At 42.8% G+C, this 15810-nt stretch overlaps 1 protein-coding gene across 2 annotated transcripts in view; it reads left to right on the top strand.

Moving 5' to 3' along the window:
• LOC146709505 (RNA-binding motif, single-stranded-interacting protein 2-like) overlaps positions 1 to 15810 on the top strand; it is a 30326-nt gene that overhangs the window by 9201 nt on the left and 5315 nt on the right. Inside the window, exons 2-13 of one of the 2 annotated variants that reach the window (XM_085456495.1) lie at positions 1007 to 1170; positions 6433 to 6491; positions 8174 to 8265; positions 11397 to 11554; positions 11707 to 11786; positions 11912 to 12021; positions 12194 to 12237; positions 12433 to 12526; positions 12835 to 12885; positions 13592 to 13702; positions 13827 to 13907; positions 15062 to 15149. In XM_085456495.1, the coding sequence (XP_085312621.1) occupies positions 1007 to 1170; positions 6433 to 6491; positions 8174 to 8265; positions 11397 to 11554; positions 11707 to 11786; positions 11912 to 12021; positions 12194 to 12237; positions 12433 to 12526; positions 12835 to 12885; positions 13592 to 13702; positions 13827 to 13907; positions 15062 to 15142 (1125 nt within the window). In that variant the 3' untranslated portion in view covers positions 15143 to 15149. Of the gene's footprint in view, positions 1 to 1003; positions 1171 to 6432; positions 6492 to 8173; positions 8266 to 11396; positions 11555 to 11706; positions 11787 to 11911; positions 12022 to 12193; positions 12238 to 12432; positions 12527 to 12834; positions 12886 to 13591; positions 13703 to 13826; positions 13908 to 15061; positions 15150 to 15810 lie in introns of both variants that reach the window. The other variant, XM_085456494.1, reaches the window with a different exon arrangement.

Raw genomic sequence — 15810 nt, 5'->3', positions numbered from 1 at the left:
AGATGATGCACTTTTTGTTGCGCAACATCCGTTTCATGGTCCTAGCTGTGAGTCATCCATTAGTTTACAAGCAGAATTCACTGCCACTGCATCCTTGTAGAAAACAAACCAAAATAAGATAATAGCGGAAGTAAATGTCAAATGTTTGGCTCATGAGCATGTTTGTTCATATTTTTTAATAAAGTGATAAACTCCAAGTTTATTAATCTCTTTAAATTCTCCTTGTTTCTGTTTAGATTCGAGTCATTTCTGTAACCACATATCTGTCATCAGACATCAGCCGATGGGGTTCTCAGACTCATAATTATCGTGGATTAAGCTGATCCCTGTTTTTGCATCTAGCCGCTCGGGATCTTGTTAACCCTTTAACCTTAATGACTGTTTGAGAGGGGAAAAGATTACACTGTTAAAGTGAAGACTTCAGCGAGTTTCGGGAGCGAAAATAAATGCAGCGTTGTCAGTGTCTCGTTTTTGACGTATCTGCTTTTTTTCATTTGAGGTAACACGAGGCAGCGAGTCGCACTACAAAGTAGACATTGTTAACATCAAGGCTATTATTTATTTCTGCATCATGAGACTAACTAAATGTTGGTCTGAGATCTTTAGGTCTTTGGTTTTTGCACCACAGGATTGTTTTGTGTGGTTCTAGAAGTTAAAAAAAAAAGGTTACCCAACATTGAGAAAGCATAAGAGGCCCCTTTTCCCTATGTGTGGAGCAGTCGGCCAAGAGGCCCCACATTCCCCTCAGAAAGCGCTATTGGTGAGTGTTGACATGAGGGCTGTGTGATATCACTTTTCGCAGCTCCCACATAATCATCTGTTTCATGCAGGATTACTTTCCATTTCTCCACATCTCTAAACACGCCTTTGAATTTTCACACTTTTAATAAAAACTTCAGCGTACTTGTGTAGTTTCTGCTGGCGTTTGAGAATATCAGCGATGTTTTTTCCTATAAATGTTTGTGCACAGTAAAATAATCGGTATGTTTCTTTCTTGCTGCAGCAGACCTATGTGTCCTCCGGCCACCAGATGGCACCCCCCAGTCCCAACACCAACAGTAGTAGCAACAGCAGTGGCGGTGGAGGGGAACAGCTGAGCAAAACCAATCTGTATATTCGCGGCCTCCATCCGGGGACCACGGACCAAGATCTGGTCAAGCTCTGCCAACCGTAAGTCATTTTTAAACTTTTGGTTATTTTGTACGTAGCACAGCAAGTCGAATTTTTATAAAGTTATAAAATCATCCTCTTTCTCATTTTTTGAGTTACCATCTATCTATGGTCAAGTGGAACATAAAACTATAGGTCGGCTGGGGTTAGCTTTGGAAAACATGAACACTGGATGAAGGAACAATCTAGCTTGCCTTTATTCCATCTATGAAATCCTCGCCTACCAAAAACACTGTATATAAAGGATTAGACGTGACCACAGTGACATCACTGATTGATAAGCTAAGTTCTGTTTCAAGTTTCCAGCCGAGTGTGCTGTTCTAGCTTTTTGTAACCAGTCACGAGTCCTAGATAGATCACGAGTCCTAGATAGATCTGACTGTGAAGCTGACGCACTAAAACCACCTTCACAATCCTACTGTTGACCAAAAAAAAAGACAAAAGGAACATTGTGCTGTTTTCAGTATAAATGGAAACTACTGACGGAGACCATAAGCCCATCAGGAAAGTGCTATTTGACAGCCACGGGGTGTTAAACAACCAGACTTCTTTTTGCAGCCACCTGCTGGACCTTAGAAAGAAAGCACTTCTTCACTGGCTTCCTTTTCCAGATGTGGAGGCTACCTCCATCTTTTAAATACAGCCTTTGATTTTACACACACAGAGAACTAAAAATGGTTACACAATGGAGACTTTTTGGCAAACAACTTCACATTTTTTCCAGAGTCTAATTTTCACTGTAGCCATCGTAAACTAGATGCACTATGCAAATTCTTGTTTGTTTCTGTATGTAGACAGAAGACCTACTACAATCTGTGATATGCAATAACACTGTTCTACTGTGTGATGATTAGATGACAGTATGACTTGCAATACAACGTCTACACAGTTCAGTTGAGAGTTTTCCTTAGGTTGGTGTGGGGCTTACATTAGGTGTAGATGCTGTGTTTGAACGGGTGCAGTGATAAAGGACTTTTGCTGCTTTGTGTGAGATAAGAAGCTGCAAACACATGAGAGAACATCCTGCAACGTTTCTCTGATTCCTTTAGCTGACATGCTGTGTTTGCATCTAAGTCTTGCAGTGGTAGATGAAGCCCCAGACTTAATCTCATGTATGTAACAGTCCGTCCCATTGGCCACGTGTGTGCGTGCTGACAGTGAATGCGTGGTGCACGCCTTTCAGGTTGAATTTTCTTCATTGCACATGTTCCTCTCATAACAATGAAGAAACCGAGACTTATCTGTCGGTGCTAGTGGACACACATGTGTATTGAATGCTGATTGGGGCCTTTGAGGTGCTGCTACTTCTGGCCTTTAAACAGAATCAGGTTAGCTGCTAAGCTAAGTTTATCCTAACCTAAACCAACATATTCTGACTGTTGGAGTTATGGTGGTGCGCTCATATATACCAAGGTGTAACCTTAGTTTGGGTCTATGAAGCACTTAAAAATGCCTGTCTTATGTTAGTTGTGATAGGGGTGAGTCTTATCACAACTAAAGTCAGTTGAATTAATCTTGATGGGATAGGTGCTGAGATAAAGAAAAGAAACTTACAATATTTCCTCATTTAAACTCAGTGAAGCCAGACTTGTACACCTGGAAACAAACAGCCTAGCCAGTGTAGTTAGCTTTACAGACAAGCATGCAGTTAAACACCCAAACTGGTTTTTGGCTGCTGCAAGTGAGTGCTGTACGTCACAGAAGTGAACTTCAGCCCCACATCCATCAGGGCTCTTTCACAGTAAAAGCATATCCCTGTGAAGAAGCTTACACAACTTCTAATTTAAAAATGCCCGGTAATATTTCCAACATCACAGACCATCCATCTTTAAAACTTTGATTTTAATCATCCTGCCCATACAGAGAAAAGTATCAGAAGTATTAAAATCCACAGGGAGAATTTACTTGGCTTGTGACCACACATACACACACTCATGAATTGTCGTGTGTGTGAGCAATCTAAGAAGATCAGAAATGTGCAGATGTGAAACACAGGAAGTTTGAGTGTTAAAGAGATTTACAGAGAAGCCATTGTGGATTGGCAGAGAAGTGGAAAGAGGACGGAGACTTTAGAGGAGGGTGGGAGGGCTACTGTTGAAGGAGAAACTTAAATGAGCGGGGAAAAAAGTAGCATGGCCTGCTGGGAAAGAATGTCAGATGACCATATATGGGTTAGGGCTGTCTTTTAGGCCCCTTTGGGCTCCATAGTGTGCTTGGTTGGTGTTCTCCTGCAAAGGAGCCGAGGTAAGCGCAGGGTCACACAGTCAGTGCCCGTTGACCTTTTAAACTCATAGCATTGTTGTTGGGGAAGTCATAAATGACAGCTTTTATTTTTATCTTTGGTTCTAATTATAACTCAGTGATCAGTAAGTCTTAAGTGAGTTTTTTAGATTTCTTTAGTTTAAAGGCATCAGATCGAAACCAGAAAAAATAGAGATACCTAACATCAGGTCAACCAGTTTTTTTTAAGCACATTTCTATTGTCCATACAACAAACATAGTAGTTTCATCGTGCCTAATGAACTCACAGCAATGCCACTAAAGACCTTTGGTTTCTAGATAAATGATAGTTAAGTACAATTCAAGATCAAACTCACATTTATTTCACCTTAAAGTTGTTTCAGTCGGACAATATTCATACCTCGAGTACCGACATATAATCCACATTGATAATAAAAAATATTTAGACTTGATTCTCACCTAGACTTCACTTATATCTCTCATCTAAATTTTGCTCTTTGCTTGTAAATGCCAAACATTTTTGCTTTTTCCTAAATAATCAGACGCTTACTGTTCTGACATAATCAGGTGACAGGTGACAAAGTGCTTTCTGTAAAAAGAGTAGTGGATAAACTTAATGAAATTTGTCTCAGAAGGATGTGCGTGCATGTGTGTACGGCATCTTTACTTCTGAGGCTTTATATCAGTGAAAAGACACCGCTATAAAAAGAAACCAGTGGCTTTCAAGTCTGTTTTAGTTAAAGGTGACTGGTTATTTCAAATTTCCAGCTCCTTGTTTCTATTCATGGACCTTGCTAGATTAGCCTGGTGTGATTCAAATTTCAAAGAAATCCTTAGCGCAGTCCCTGAGGTTGTCCGCTGTCTGAAACTTGCAGTTCTGTTAGGTCCGTGTTTGTCAAAATAGGATTATTATGACTTCTGCAGCCATTTTTCTTTTATTTGGCGGTGTGGGACTGTTCTGTGTAATGCAGGGAAAGCAGCAGCACCACCACAAATGCTTCACGTAACATAGCAGGCTTCATTGACAATGCACGTGACATTGATTAAGTCAGCAAGAGCATGAATAACATGAAAAGGAGGAGATTAGGCGGAGGTGGGTTGCAAAGTGTTTTGCAGAAGTTGAGCCATCAGCTGATTTGGGCTGGCCACCCTCCTATTACAGTAGGTCAACTTCCTTTGACTGGCTGCCTCTCATAAACACAAGGGTTGAACTCCAGGTGGGTGGGGTTGCTGCTTTCATGGCAGAAGGGTGCTTTACCTTAACGTGATTATCCATGCAATCAGAATATTTGTTCAGGAATGAAATGTTGAACTGCACAGGAGCCTCAAAGTAACCAAAGCGTCCTGTAGTACAGAGTACGGCATTTGCATTCAGAATAAAGTGATGTAGAGGTAAAACACAGCACAACATAGAAATACTTGAAGTATAATTACATGAAAATGTCACTGGACACGTTCTGCAGTTTCTCGAATGGCTGTAAACAGCACAGCACCAGTTCAGCTTTGTATACTAACAAAAATCCACCATAAAATCAACTGTGTCCATATGTGAAAGCCAGAGGTCCAACTGTAAAACTTCATTTGGGCTTGAATGGGTTACATTATATCAGGGGTGTGTGTACATTCATGCCTAACAACCACTTTGCAGCTGTTAGATGACACTGGGACAGTATAAACATAGCCTGTGTTTATTTGGTAATGACTGATGAATTATTAATGCCTGCAATAAGGAGCTTTTCTACCACTATAAACTGTGCAGCGGAGCTTCTAGATTATTTTAATTCATCATAATCGAAATGAATATATACGTTTATTTGAATATCAAACTTAACACACAGACATAAGCTAATAAGGTCAATGCAAACATTCAGTCATGCCCCACCGCGGTAACTGGAGTGGAGCCATAAACGTTGCTCCTATATAACTTCTGGTCTTTGCATTTAGGACAAAAGTGGAGGAGTAGCGATGTCTTTAAATTGAATTGCCAGTCATTACCCACGTCTCTGTTGTGACCATCAAACTTGGTCTGAGTCATGTGGTTAAACGTGCACTGAAACAAGGCCGGAGTGTAGGACCCAGCAGTGTGCTACCATGTGAGGGTGGAAAAACAGAGAGAGAGAGCGGGACGTGGTGGGAAGGAAGGAAGGCGAACTGGAGGGGTGAAGCATCAGGTTACAGTGTACATTCCGCCCAGACGCCATGTTGCCCAAACAGAGGAGCACCAGCCTCTCTCACTGGGTAAATTCACCAGACAAGGGCAGGTCTATTATACTGTAGTGCTGATGCACCGTCTTACAACACTGCATTCCATTAGTCTCAGCATGTTGCATAACACTTCTCATTTGCTGCCTTTAAGGTGATTTTCCTACTATCAATATTTATGTGGCTGGATGTATGCAGAAACTGATTTTCATCTTTTACTGACTGACCTTTGTTGTACGTCTCCGTTGACAGCCGTGAACCGAAATGACAGGTTAAGACATGAACTTGTGTTTCGCGCGCTTCCTTCTTTTGTTTGTAGATGGGTGGATGAGAATGCATTTTCCTGAAAATTAATATCCCAGTTTGAGAGTCTGATGTTGCAAGTGACAAGACGTTTAAGCTGTATTTAAGTCAAAAATACCCTAAAGCAGAGCTGTATTTAGAAGAGAGGTGTTAGTGTGTTAGTCTGTGTGTGTGTGTGTCTGGTAAAGACAGGCCGGGAACAAATTGTTTTTGGCCCTGGGGTGCCGTCCCCTGTCTTCGAAAACAAAGTCGGGGAACAGAGTTACTGTATGGCGGCCTGAACAGAGACACGAGGGAGGAGTCAGACGAAGTTTTCAGTGCCTCTTAAGATCATTAAATGCACACAAATGGTTGCACAAAGGATTTTGTATTCATGTTTACACCTGTAGTCTGGCAGCCAGGGGAAATTTATAAATATTGGCATGCATGTGGTAGGAGCAGATTCCTCTTGTTGCCTCATTGTAACCTTGTCTACTCATTCATCCTGTATTCTGTGTTCTTGTCTCTTCCCTGAAGGTATGGCAAAATTGTGTCGACCAAGGCCATCTTGGACAAAACTACCAACAAATGTAAAGGTAAACTCTAATAATCTTTTCAAAGACTGGGTTGTCATGTTTTTTTTTATTTTTATTATTATTATATATACATATTTTTTTGAATGTCATTTTCAGTCATTCTTTGGCTGTGGCGAAGCATGCCATTTGTCAAAGGGTTAGGAAAACACTGTTTTCCTGTATGGCCCAGAATTAGATGGAACATCCATGTAAATGGTAAATGGCCTGTATTTATATAGCGCTTTACTAGTCCCTAAGGACCCCAAAGCGCTTTACATATCCATTCACACACTGGTGATGGCAAGCTACATTGTAGCCACAGCCACCCTGGGGCGCACTGACAGAGGCGAGGCTGCCGGACACTGATGCCACCGGGCCCTCTGACCACCACCAGTAGGCAACGGGTGAAGTGTCTTGCCCAAGGACACAACGACCGAGACTGTCCAAGCCGGGGCTCGAACCGGCAACCTTCTGATTACAAGGCGAACTACCAACTCTTGAGCCACGATCGCTCATAAGGCCTCAGTCACATAGCTCTAAAGACTCCAGATCAGTTGACATGTGCTTGCTGGAGTTTGCTGACTGCTGACAAGCAAAATCTGTTGCAAAGAGGATGCTCCACCTAAAACCTCACCGGATTGCTTTGGTCAGTAGCAGACTGCCACAGTCACCAATAGTTTGCACAGAAGGCATGTACTTGGCTGCAAACCCTTTGCTCTTGGAGATGTAGCGAAACTTGAAAAAGTGCAATGTAAACCACAAATGGAGAATGTTCACCTTACAAATAAAAAACACTGCTACCAACATGTTTCAAAAAGTGCATCTTTTAGTTTGAAGACAAATGTTCTCAATGGAAGGATGGCTATCGAAAAGCTTCCATTCTTAAGGAAGGGAAACATGGAGGAAAGGCTGAGGTATGCCACATTACACAGAACTGGACTGAAAATCAGTGCAAACCAGTTTCATGGAACGATAAATCCAAATTTGAAATGTTTGGTTCAAATTGTCATCATAATGTACAGACAAGGTCAGGAAAGAGGTACAACAGTGAGTTTTTGGAGCCCACTGTAAAACACGGTGGAGGCTCTGTCGTGGTTTGCAGCTGCTTTTAGGCCAGTAGTCTTGGGGACCTTGTCAATATTGATGGAATTGTGAATGCAGGAATGTACAGACATATTATGAACCACCATGCAATACCATCTGAAAAGCAACTGATTGGCAACGGCTTCAGTTTTAATGACAATGATCTCAAACACGCTGTAAAAGCAGTAGAAGCGCGCCTAGATGGAAAACACTCAGTGGAACACTATCAGTCATGGATTGGCCTCCCCAGAGCCCACACCTCAGCGTTATTAAACCACTGTGGGATGATCTTGACAGAGAATGAAGCAAAAGGCAGCCGACATCCAAAGAAGATGTCCTTCAAGAAGCCTGAAGAACTATTACAGAAGACTACTTAAGCTTGTGTATCAGATTCAGCTTGTAAGAATAAACGTGGTCAAACCAAATACTGACTTTCAAGCTTGTTAGAATTGCTTGCACATTTCAATGAATCACTGCACTCATTTCCCATTTTTCCAGCAAAATGTAAAGAAATGTGGCTCAACACTTTTGTAGAGTGCTGTATTCAGCAAGCGCATGGCATCTTTTCATGTACTTCCTGATGCTACAGCATTTTTACCATCAGTTTGTCTGTTTTACAGGCTATGGCTTTGTGGATTTTGACAGTCCAGCAGCAGCACAGAAAGCTGTTACAACTCTGAAATCCACTGGGGTCCAGGCTCAGATGGCTAAGGTAAGAATTAGCCAACTATCTTGTATCCATCTACCACTTGTTGCTTCCAAGTTTACCAGCCACCATTAGATTTAAACATGCCTTGTTTAGCCCATCACCCCGTCTTGTACCCGTATTGATCTTCAGAGAGCCATCAGCTCAAGAGTCATGGCCCCATTGCTGCGCACGTACACACACTATCATGTAAAAGGTTAAAAACTGTTACATGCAGTGGCCTAATTGGCAGCGACTGTGCTGTTGGAAAGGGTTCAAAGTAAACTCTTGTCTATAGGGAGGTGTGTGTGTACTGAGATGTCCCAGTGATGCACAGCCCAGACCTGCAGAAACAGTTTGCTGATCATATTTTTTATTGCTTGTTCCTCCGCTCTGTTCGGTCTCCTCTCAAATCCTCATTTTGCCTCTTTCTTCACTGTCCTCCGCACTACCTCCTGTCTCCTTCCCCCTCACGTACTTCATTTCTGTGCTGTGTATGTTACAAACCTGCTCCTGTTGTAGCACTTGTTCTGAACTCTGTTGTAGCACTTGTTCTGAACTCTTTGTCCAAGTGTCTGAAGTCAAAGCTACTCTTGTCGGCCCATTAAGCTGATCCCTCTGGCTCTGAGGCTCCCCATTGAAGGAACCCGGGGGGGAGGGTGCCACTACACCCGCTGTCAATGGGACAGGCACAATGGACTGGCATTGTCCATCGCCTGGGCCTGGGCCTGGGGCAGACACCAGCACTTAGTACACTCCACGCCGGCGTCCCTACCTCCTCCCTCTATCTTGCACCCAAACAGACCTGCAGCAATGTAACACCAGGGTCTCCCTCAGAGCAGCGCTGGAGAACTGTAACGGATACACACTGCCAGCTGATCTGAAACAGTCCAGTGCAACTAAAACCTGAGTCTAAGTTCACTGAGCTGCTTCTGTAAGAGTGCCATACAATCCTGCGTATCTTTGTACTTGACAAGTGCAACTGGACACCATAACCTGACTCACCCAGACAGCATGTGCTCAGTGAGAGGTGTTGATAACCACTATATAAACCTAAATATACACCGCCGTCTCAGAGTCAGTGGGTATTTCAGGTCAGCAAAAAAAAAAAGAGCTATAGTCAATGGTATTATCAATATCAAGGGCAGGTTCACCTGCCAGCAGCTTCACCATGGCTGCTGCAGTGTTATTCACAAACACAATGAACCACACCTTGAACTAGATGTCCTTAGAGTGTGTGCTAAGTCCCTGAACGGGCCACCCCAGCCTCCAGGCTGCAAGCCCAGAGGAGCTGCGTGTGTAGGGGCAGCGAAACAATGGCAAAGTTAAAAATAGAGCCCCCTCCACCCCACCCCCTCTGTTTGTTTTTTTTCTTTTTTTTCTTTTTTACTTCTCAGCACCTCCCTGTTTGAACTCAGACGTCATCACCCACACGCTGCTCGACACACAAACACCCAAGCGAGCTAACGCGCAGACACACCTTAACAGACACGGCTCGGTGAAGGCCTGGCACAGACAATACACGGTGACACCTCAGCAAATCCCATTCATGCGCCTGAGCTGCGCGCGGCAACATTTTAATACAGCAGGAGGAAAATTGTTAGAATATCAAACCGTCTGCCGCGTGCGCCGGCCGAGCTAAAAGGAAAACAAAAAAAGGGAAAAGGGGTGGAGTTTTTTGTTTGTGTTTGTTTTGTCATATTGCTTTGAATTCCATTACTGTCAGCTGGCCTATGACCCCTGCGGTTTGCTCCTCTGTTGCATAATAGCTGTGTTAGCAGGAATGACGGCAATCACAGAAAATAGGTTATCTCTCCACCAGATGGCTGAGAGTAGGAGATACTCATGTAGGCTATAAAACATTTAAGATAGCTGTTGACATACTTTAATTCCATAAATGTTCTCAGGAATTCTTCATTGTCAGATCGCCACCTCTGTCAAATGTGCCCGAACAGCTTGGCAAGTATCTGAGGTACTGGCTGTCCTCTCCTGGTTGTTGCTTGGATCAGTCCAGTCTAAACAGTTGTAACTCGATTTGCCTCGCTCGCTGACAGCTTCTGACAGCTTCTTCTCCATCCAAATTTAAAAAGCTTTTATTATTTGTGGTGTGCAGAGCTGTTTGATTGCATGCAGCAGGCACTGAAAAGAGGAGATAAAATGGTATAGAGAGCAGCCTGCTAGTCAGAAGACACCCATCTGTCTTCTTTTCTAGTTTCACTCTTTTTCTGTCATTCTCCTTTCTAATTGCCCAAATGACTGCAGAGGCCTGGGTCGGTCCTACCCTGCAAGTTTCCTCCTTCCGTAACAAAATATCAGCCTTTTGAGTTATTAATTTCCTCCCTCTTTCTTCGCTCTCCGTTTTTTTTTTTTCCTTCCCCTGTTTTTTAGCCCAGCCTCTTTTTTTTTTTTTCATGGTTGCCAGGCTCCTGTTGCTCTGTGAACTCTTTAACTTCATGCCTGGCTTCCTGTCTGCTTCTGCATAGTCACACAAGGTTTCGCTTTCAAGTAGTGCCACCAAATGATCTCTCCTCTTAATTTACTCACAGATCAAGATCTCTTCATTAGTCAAAATTATAAAAAAAAGCACGACTCGCTACCCCTGTGCACAAATTAATGCTTTGCAAATGTCAGAGTGTTTTGTTTTTTTTTTTTTAGCGTGCACGCAAGGTTTTTCAAATCCTCCTCAGCTGTGGCAGTGACACATAGAAAGTGGTGAGAGATTATTCAGGGTTTCCCTTTATTGGTCTGTCACTAATTGCTTAAAAACATTTCAGCAGGTTCTGTTACTAAATTATGCTTGACACGCAAATGTAATTTAATCAATTTGCCAAGTGCAGTGGCAGGTGTTGATGGAAAGACGGGTCGCACTGCTGCCTACACAAAAATTTGTGCCGTGTGGAAAAAAAGATTTTTGAAAGTGACATCATTTTTCTATTTGCAAGAGTGCCAGGAAAGTGTGCTATAATATATATATTTTTAAATTGAAGCCGGGAGAACTTCACGCTTTAAGCAACTGTAAATACTTGATTAAAGCAGCGGCGTCTGCACCGACACGGTCGCTTTGAGATAAATAATAAAAAGTCGGCGCCGCGTTTCCTCATTCAAAGCTTAAGAAGATGCACGAGCGAATGGATTCTCATTTCTCACTTTCTGTATAGCAACAGGAGCAGGACCCCACCAACCTCTACATCTCCAACCTGCCCGTGTCTATGGATGAGCAAGAGCTGGAGAGCATGCTCAAGTCTTTTGGCCAGGTCATTTCCACCCGCATCCTCCGAGATGCTAATGGGACCAGCCGCGGCGTCGGATTTGCCAGGTCAGACTGTGGCCTCGCATGGTGGCCCATCGTGTCTTGAGCACATTTTCTGTTATCAATTACGTGTAATTTGTGCAGCTCTGGCACGGACCAACCGAATGCAAACAGCGCTTCTCGAGAGGGATTAATTTTAACTCTGTCTGGTTTTTCAGGATGGAATCCACGGAGAAGTGCGAGGCCATAATTCAGCATTTCAATGGCAAATTCATCAAGACTCCACCAGGAATACCCGGTGCGTGGAATGTTTTTTTTGTATTATAGAAACCTGATACTGTTGTAAGTGCTGGAGCTGAGTGTGTTTTCTTCCCCACTGTGATCAGTGAATTCACTCTCTTGTTTGACCTGTTGCTTTCTCAGTGCCCACAGAGCCCTTATTATGTAAGTTTGCAGACGGAGGTCAGAAGAAGAGGCAGAACCAGAGCAAATATCTCCAAAATGGAAGACCTTGGGCTAGAGACGGAGATACGGTAACGTCTTTTTTTCTCTCCTCTAAAATTCTGGAGAAAAATCACATCAAGTACATACTGGAAAGTTTTGAATTTAATCGTCCACACTCTGTGCTAGCAGACTGTTTTAGTACGTACTGCACCGGTGTTTGCATGACCTCACTGGTTCTGAATCCCTTTTTTGTTTTCCCAGGGAGGAATGACGCTTGCATATGACCCCACAGCCTTACAAAATGGGTGAGTGGTATGCACGGACTGACTAAAAACAGTCCCAGCCCTCCAGGAAAATAAACATAGCAATCAGAGACTGGTAAAAGGCTGCCCTCTGCTGGACATTGCAGGAACTCAGATATGTTGCTAAATTAGCTGGAAATTGTGGACATGTTGCAGTTTCCTTCATGTTTTCTTCTTGTTGCTCTGTGTGTTTGGCAGCTTCTACTCCTCACCTTACAGTCTGGCTCCAAATCGAATGATTGCTCAGACTTCCCTCTCTCCCTACATGCATTCTCCTGTCTCATCATACCAGGTGGGACTTTTCACTCTGTTTATATTCAAATTATTAGTAGTTTTGTTTGTTCATTTTTAGCCCTGCTGGCTTTTAAAATCTGCATGAAAGTGAATCATGTATTTTTCTGTTGCTTTTCTGTACCGAATCCCTCATTAAGGTCACGTTATGTAAGTTAACATGCAGAACGGCTGCTTTCATCCAGGTCCTGTCTCTGTTCTTGTGACCTTTTTGTGCCAGCTTACACATTAAGGGCTCTGAGGGGACTGTGACAGCACCAGATGAAAAATATCGAAAAGTAATTTTGCGATGTACTCCCGCCTCTACAGGTACACAACCCGTCCTGGATGCACCATCAGTCATACCTCATGCAGCCAGCTGTGAGTATCCCTTCTGGTCAATGCTTTCTGGTCTTTTCACTTGGCCCACAGGGCAAAAAAGCATAAACAAAAGTGTAAATGCAAAAAGCGCTTGAAGCAGGATATACAAATCAAAGTGTCACAGCAATGAAAAAGAACATAGTTCTTTCTGTTACATGGAAATCAACAGGAACAAGCGGCCTCAGTGGTCACACAGGAAGCTGTAATATTTATTGGATCCCTGATAGTTGTGATCTTTAAGCGTACGCTTTAAGCATTGACCTGCTTTAGGGAACGCCATTCATGAATTAGTCTCAATACTTTTTTGTGGTTGTAATTACGCTGCATGTTAAACTGGACAGTGTATCTGTAGCTGCCCAGCATCAGCTGCATTGCTGCCACTATCTGAACTTGACCAGTGGCAGCTATGATTTGCATTAACCAAATGAAAGGAAAAATATCTTCTGCTGGGTCAGCTTTTATGGAAAAGGGATCAGGGTGCGTGCCGAAGCCATGTGGAAAGCTTAAAGAGGAATGCACACCTGAAAGGGCTTTTGTTTCATCAGTAGATATCTACAGTTTAAAAAAAAAAAATTTAAACGTGTACCAGTGTTATTAATAAAATATGATGAATATTAACCTCTGCATTTTAACAAAATGTAGTTTCTAGGTCATACATGTCACACTCTGGGACTGCATTTAGGTGTGTGTCTCTGTGCGTTCGCAGGGTACAGTTATTACCCCAACAATGGAACATGCCATGTCCATCCAGCCCACATCCATGATGGGACCTCTCACCCAGCAACTAAGCCACCTGTCTCTGGGCAGCACAGGCACAGTCAGTACCAACAGACACACAAACAACTGTCCCCGTCACGAACGACATTTACAAGTGTAATTATTTGCGTGAAATACTAAACACACAGTCACAGATTTCGTTTTCCTCCCTGTCTTCCCTACAGTATATTCCGGCCAATACAACTATGCAGGGGACCTACATCCCCCAGTACACCCCAGTGCCTCCTTCCAGCGTCCCAGTAGAGGTATGAAACGTTTCCTAATGTCTTAATGATGTTTTGTTTTTCCATGAGGTGGCTGGCTCAAAATGAAAACTCCTTTGTGGGACATGCTGTGTAACTAATAATTGAACGTGGCTAAAGAAATGGAGGTGGTTGTTCAAAGGTGCCAGCTGGCTGACTGAATTCACTCGATATCCCGAGAGCCCTTTTAAAGTGATCACGAATTTACCAGCTAAACCTTTAACTGCGGCGTACGTCCCTGTGTCTGTGAAGTCATTTTGTTGATGTTTTTGAGATCAAAATGACTTAGCAGTGCTGTCCTGCCTTCTTTTTAATCTGTGAAACAAATGTGCCTAGTTTAGGTTGCAACTGCTCATTTTCCTTATTCATTCATAAATCTGCCAGATATTTGATTCATTAAAAATTGTCAAATAATGAAATATTGAAAAGCATCTGTCATTTTGTTGCTTTATTAGGTAAACAGCACCACTTAAAAGTGCTTTTAAGAAGCAGCAAAAATTCTTCCATCGTGTTGATTTTCTGTTGAATGACTGATTATTCCAGGTCAGCACATGTGTTTGCTGCTTGAACCAAAGAGAATATTTCCAGCTGGGAGAACCTGTATAAATGGAGTGTCTGCTTCTGTTTCCGCCCAACATTGGGCTGAGTCCATGTGTAACCTTTGACAACCTGAATGCAGCCATATGCGAACCTCAGATTTAAGACTATTACCTAACCGGGCAAGCTTTGGCAATTTCTTTATGTCTTTCTTTATTTACTTTGGCCATCACTGCGCAGTCTGTGTGTTCCAGGGCTGTATTGTGGCAGATCCAGGCAGAGTGCTCTGCAGTAGGGCCTCTGAACCTGTGGGGTGTTTTTAAGCCATTTGCTGAATGGAGCTCAGTGATAGCAGTGGTGGCCTCTTAGGTGACCTTGTGAATGAGAAAATGGATGATTTATGAATGAAGTACAACAGAAAGCACATGAAAGGGGGAGGCTGTGAGTTTAAATCCAATATTTGCTCTTTGTGCATGCACACAAAAGGATAAGATGCATTTAATGTGATTAGGAAGGGAGTTTTAAAATATCGTCTGTCTCCTTTATGCTAACATCTGTGTGGTTGTCATGAATTATTAAGTTGCTAAACCTGACTTTTCTTTTCTTTTCTTTTACCCCAGGAAAACGGTGGCCAGCAGCAGCAGGTTGCAATGGAGACTCCTACAGAACACACAAACTACTCATACCAACACACCAAGTAAAGCTAAGGTAGATAAGGTCGCTCCTTCCTGCAAATTACAAATATGTAGACGTTTGTAAATTGCTTAATTAGCAAAATTGTAATGAGCATGAATGAAAACACAAGTCGTGGTTAAAAGGGACACAGATGATTACAATGGTGAAAATATTACTAAGTTAAAATAACTTTTTTTAAGGAGGTTTCCACAAATCAAAAACTCTAGAAAAATAATAATAATAATGGATTACATTTATATAACGCTTTTTGAGACTCTCAAAGCGCTGTACAATTCCACTATTCATTCATTCTCACATTCACACACTGGTGGAGGCAAGTTACAGTTGTAGCCACAGCTGCCCTGGGGCGAGGCTGCCATATCGCGCCATCGGCCCCTCTGGCCATCACCAGTAGGCGGTAGGTGAAGTATCTTGCCCAAGGACACAACAACCAAGACAGACAGAGCTAGGGATCGAACCGGCAACTTTCCGGTTGCAAGATGAACTTCCCAGCCCTCTGAACCACGGTCACAATAAAGACATGATGGTCATTGTGGCTTCTGGATGGGGGCATGTTTATGAGTGTTGTTCTTTGTATAGGGACTTTAAAACTGAGAAATTCTCTGTACACTCCACCTACATATGTGGTTAAACGTTTCTCAGTTATTGAGCCTTTGAAGAGCAAAATATCAAA

The sequence above is a fragment of the Copadichromis virginalis genome, linkage group LG5 (genome assembly GCF_057382275.1).
Source record: "Copadichromis virginalis isolate Kocher_CV1m ecotype Utaka linkage group LG5, C_Virginalis_male_GT1.1, whole genome shotgun sequence".
Classification (NCBI taxonomy): Eukaryota; Metazoa; Chordata; class Actinopteri; order Cichliformes; family Cichlidae; genus Copadichromis; species Copadichromis virginalis.
Note: the sequence above shows the minus strand (reverse complement) of the source record. Positions and strands in the feature narration are given on the sequence as shown.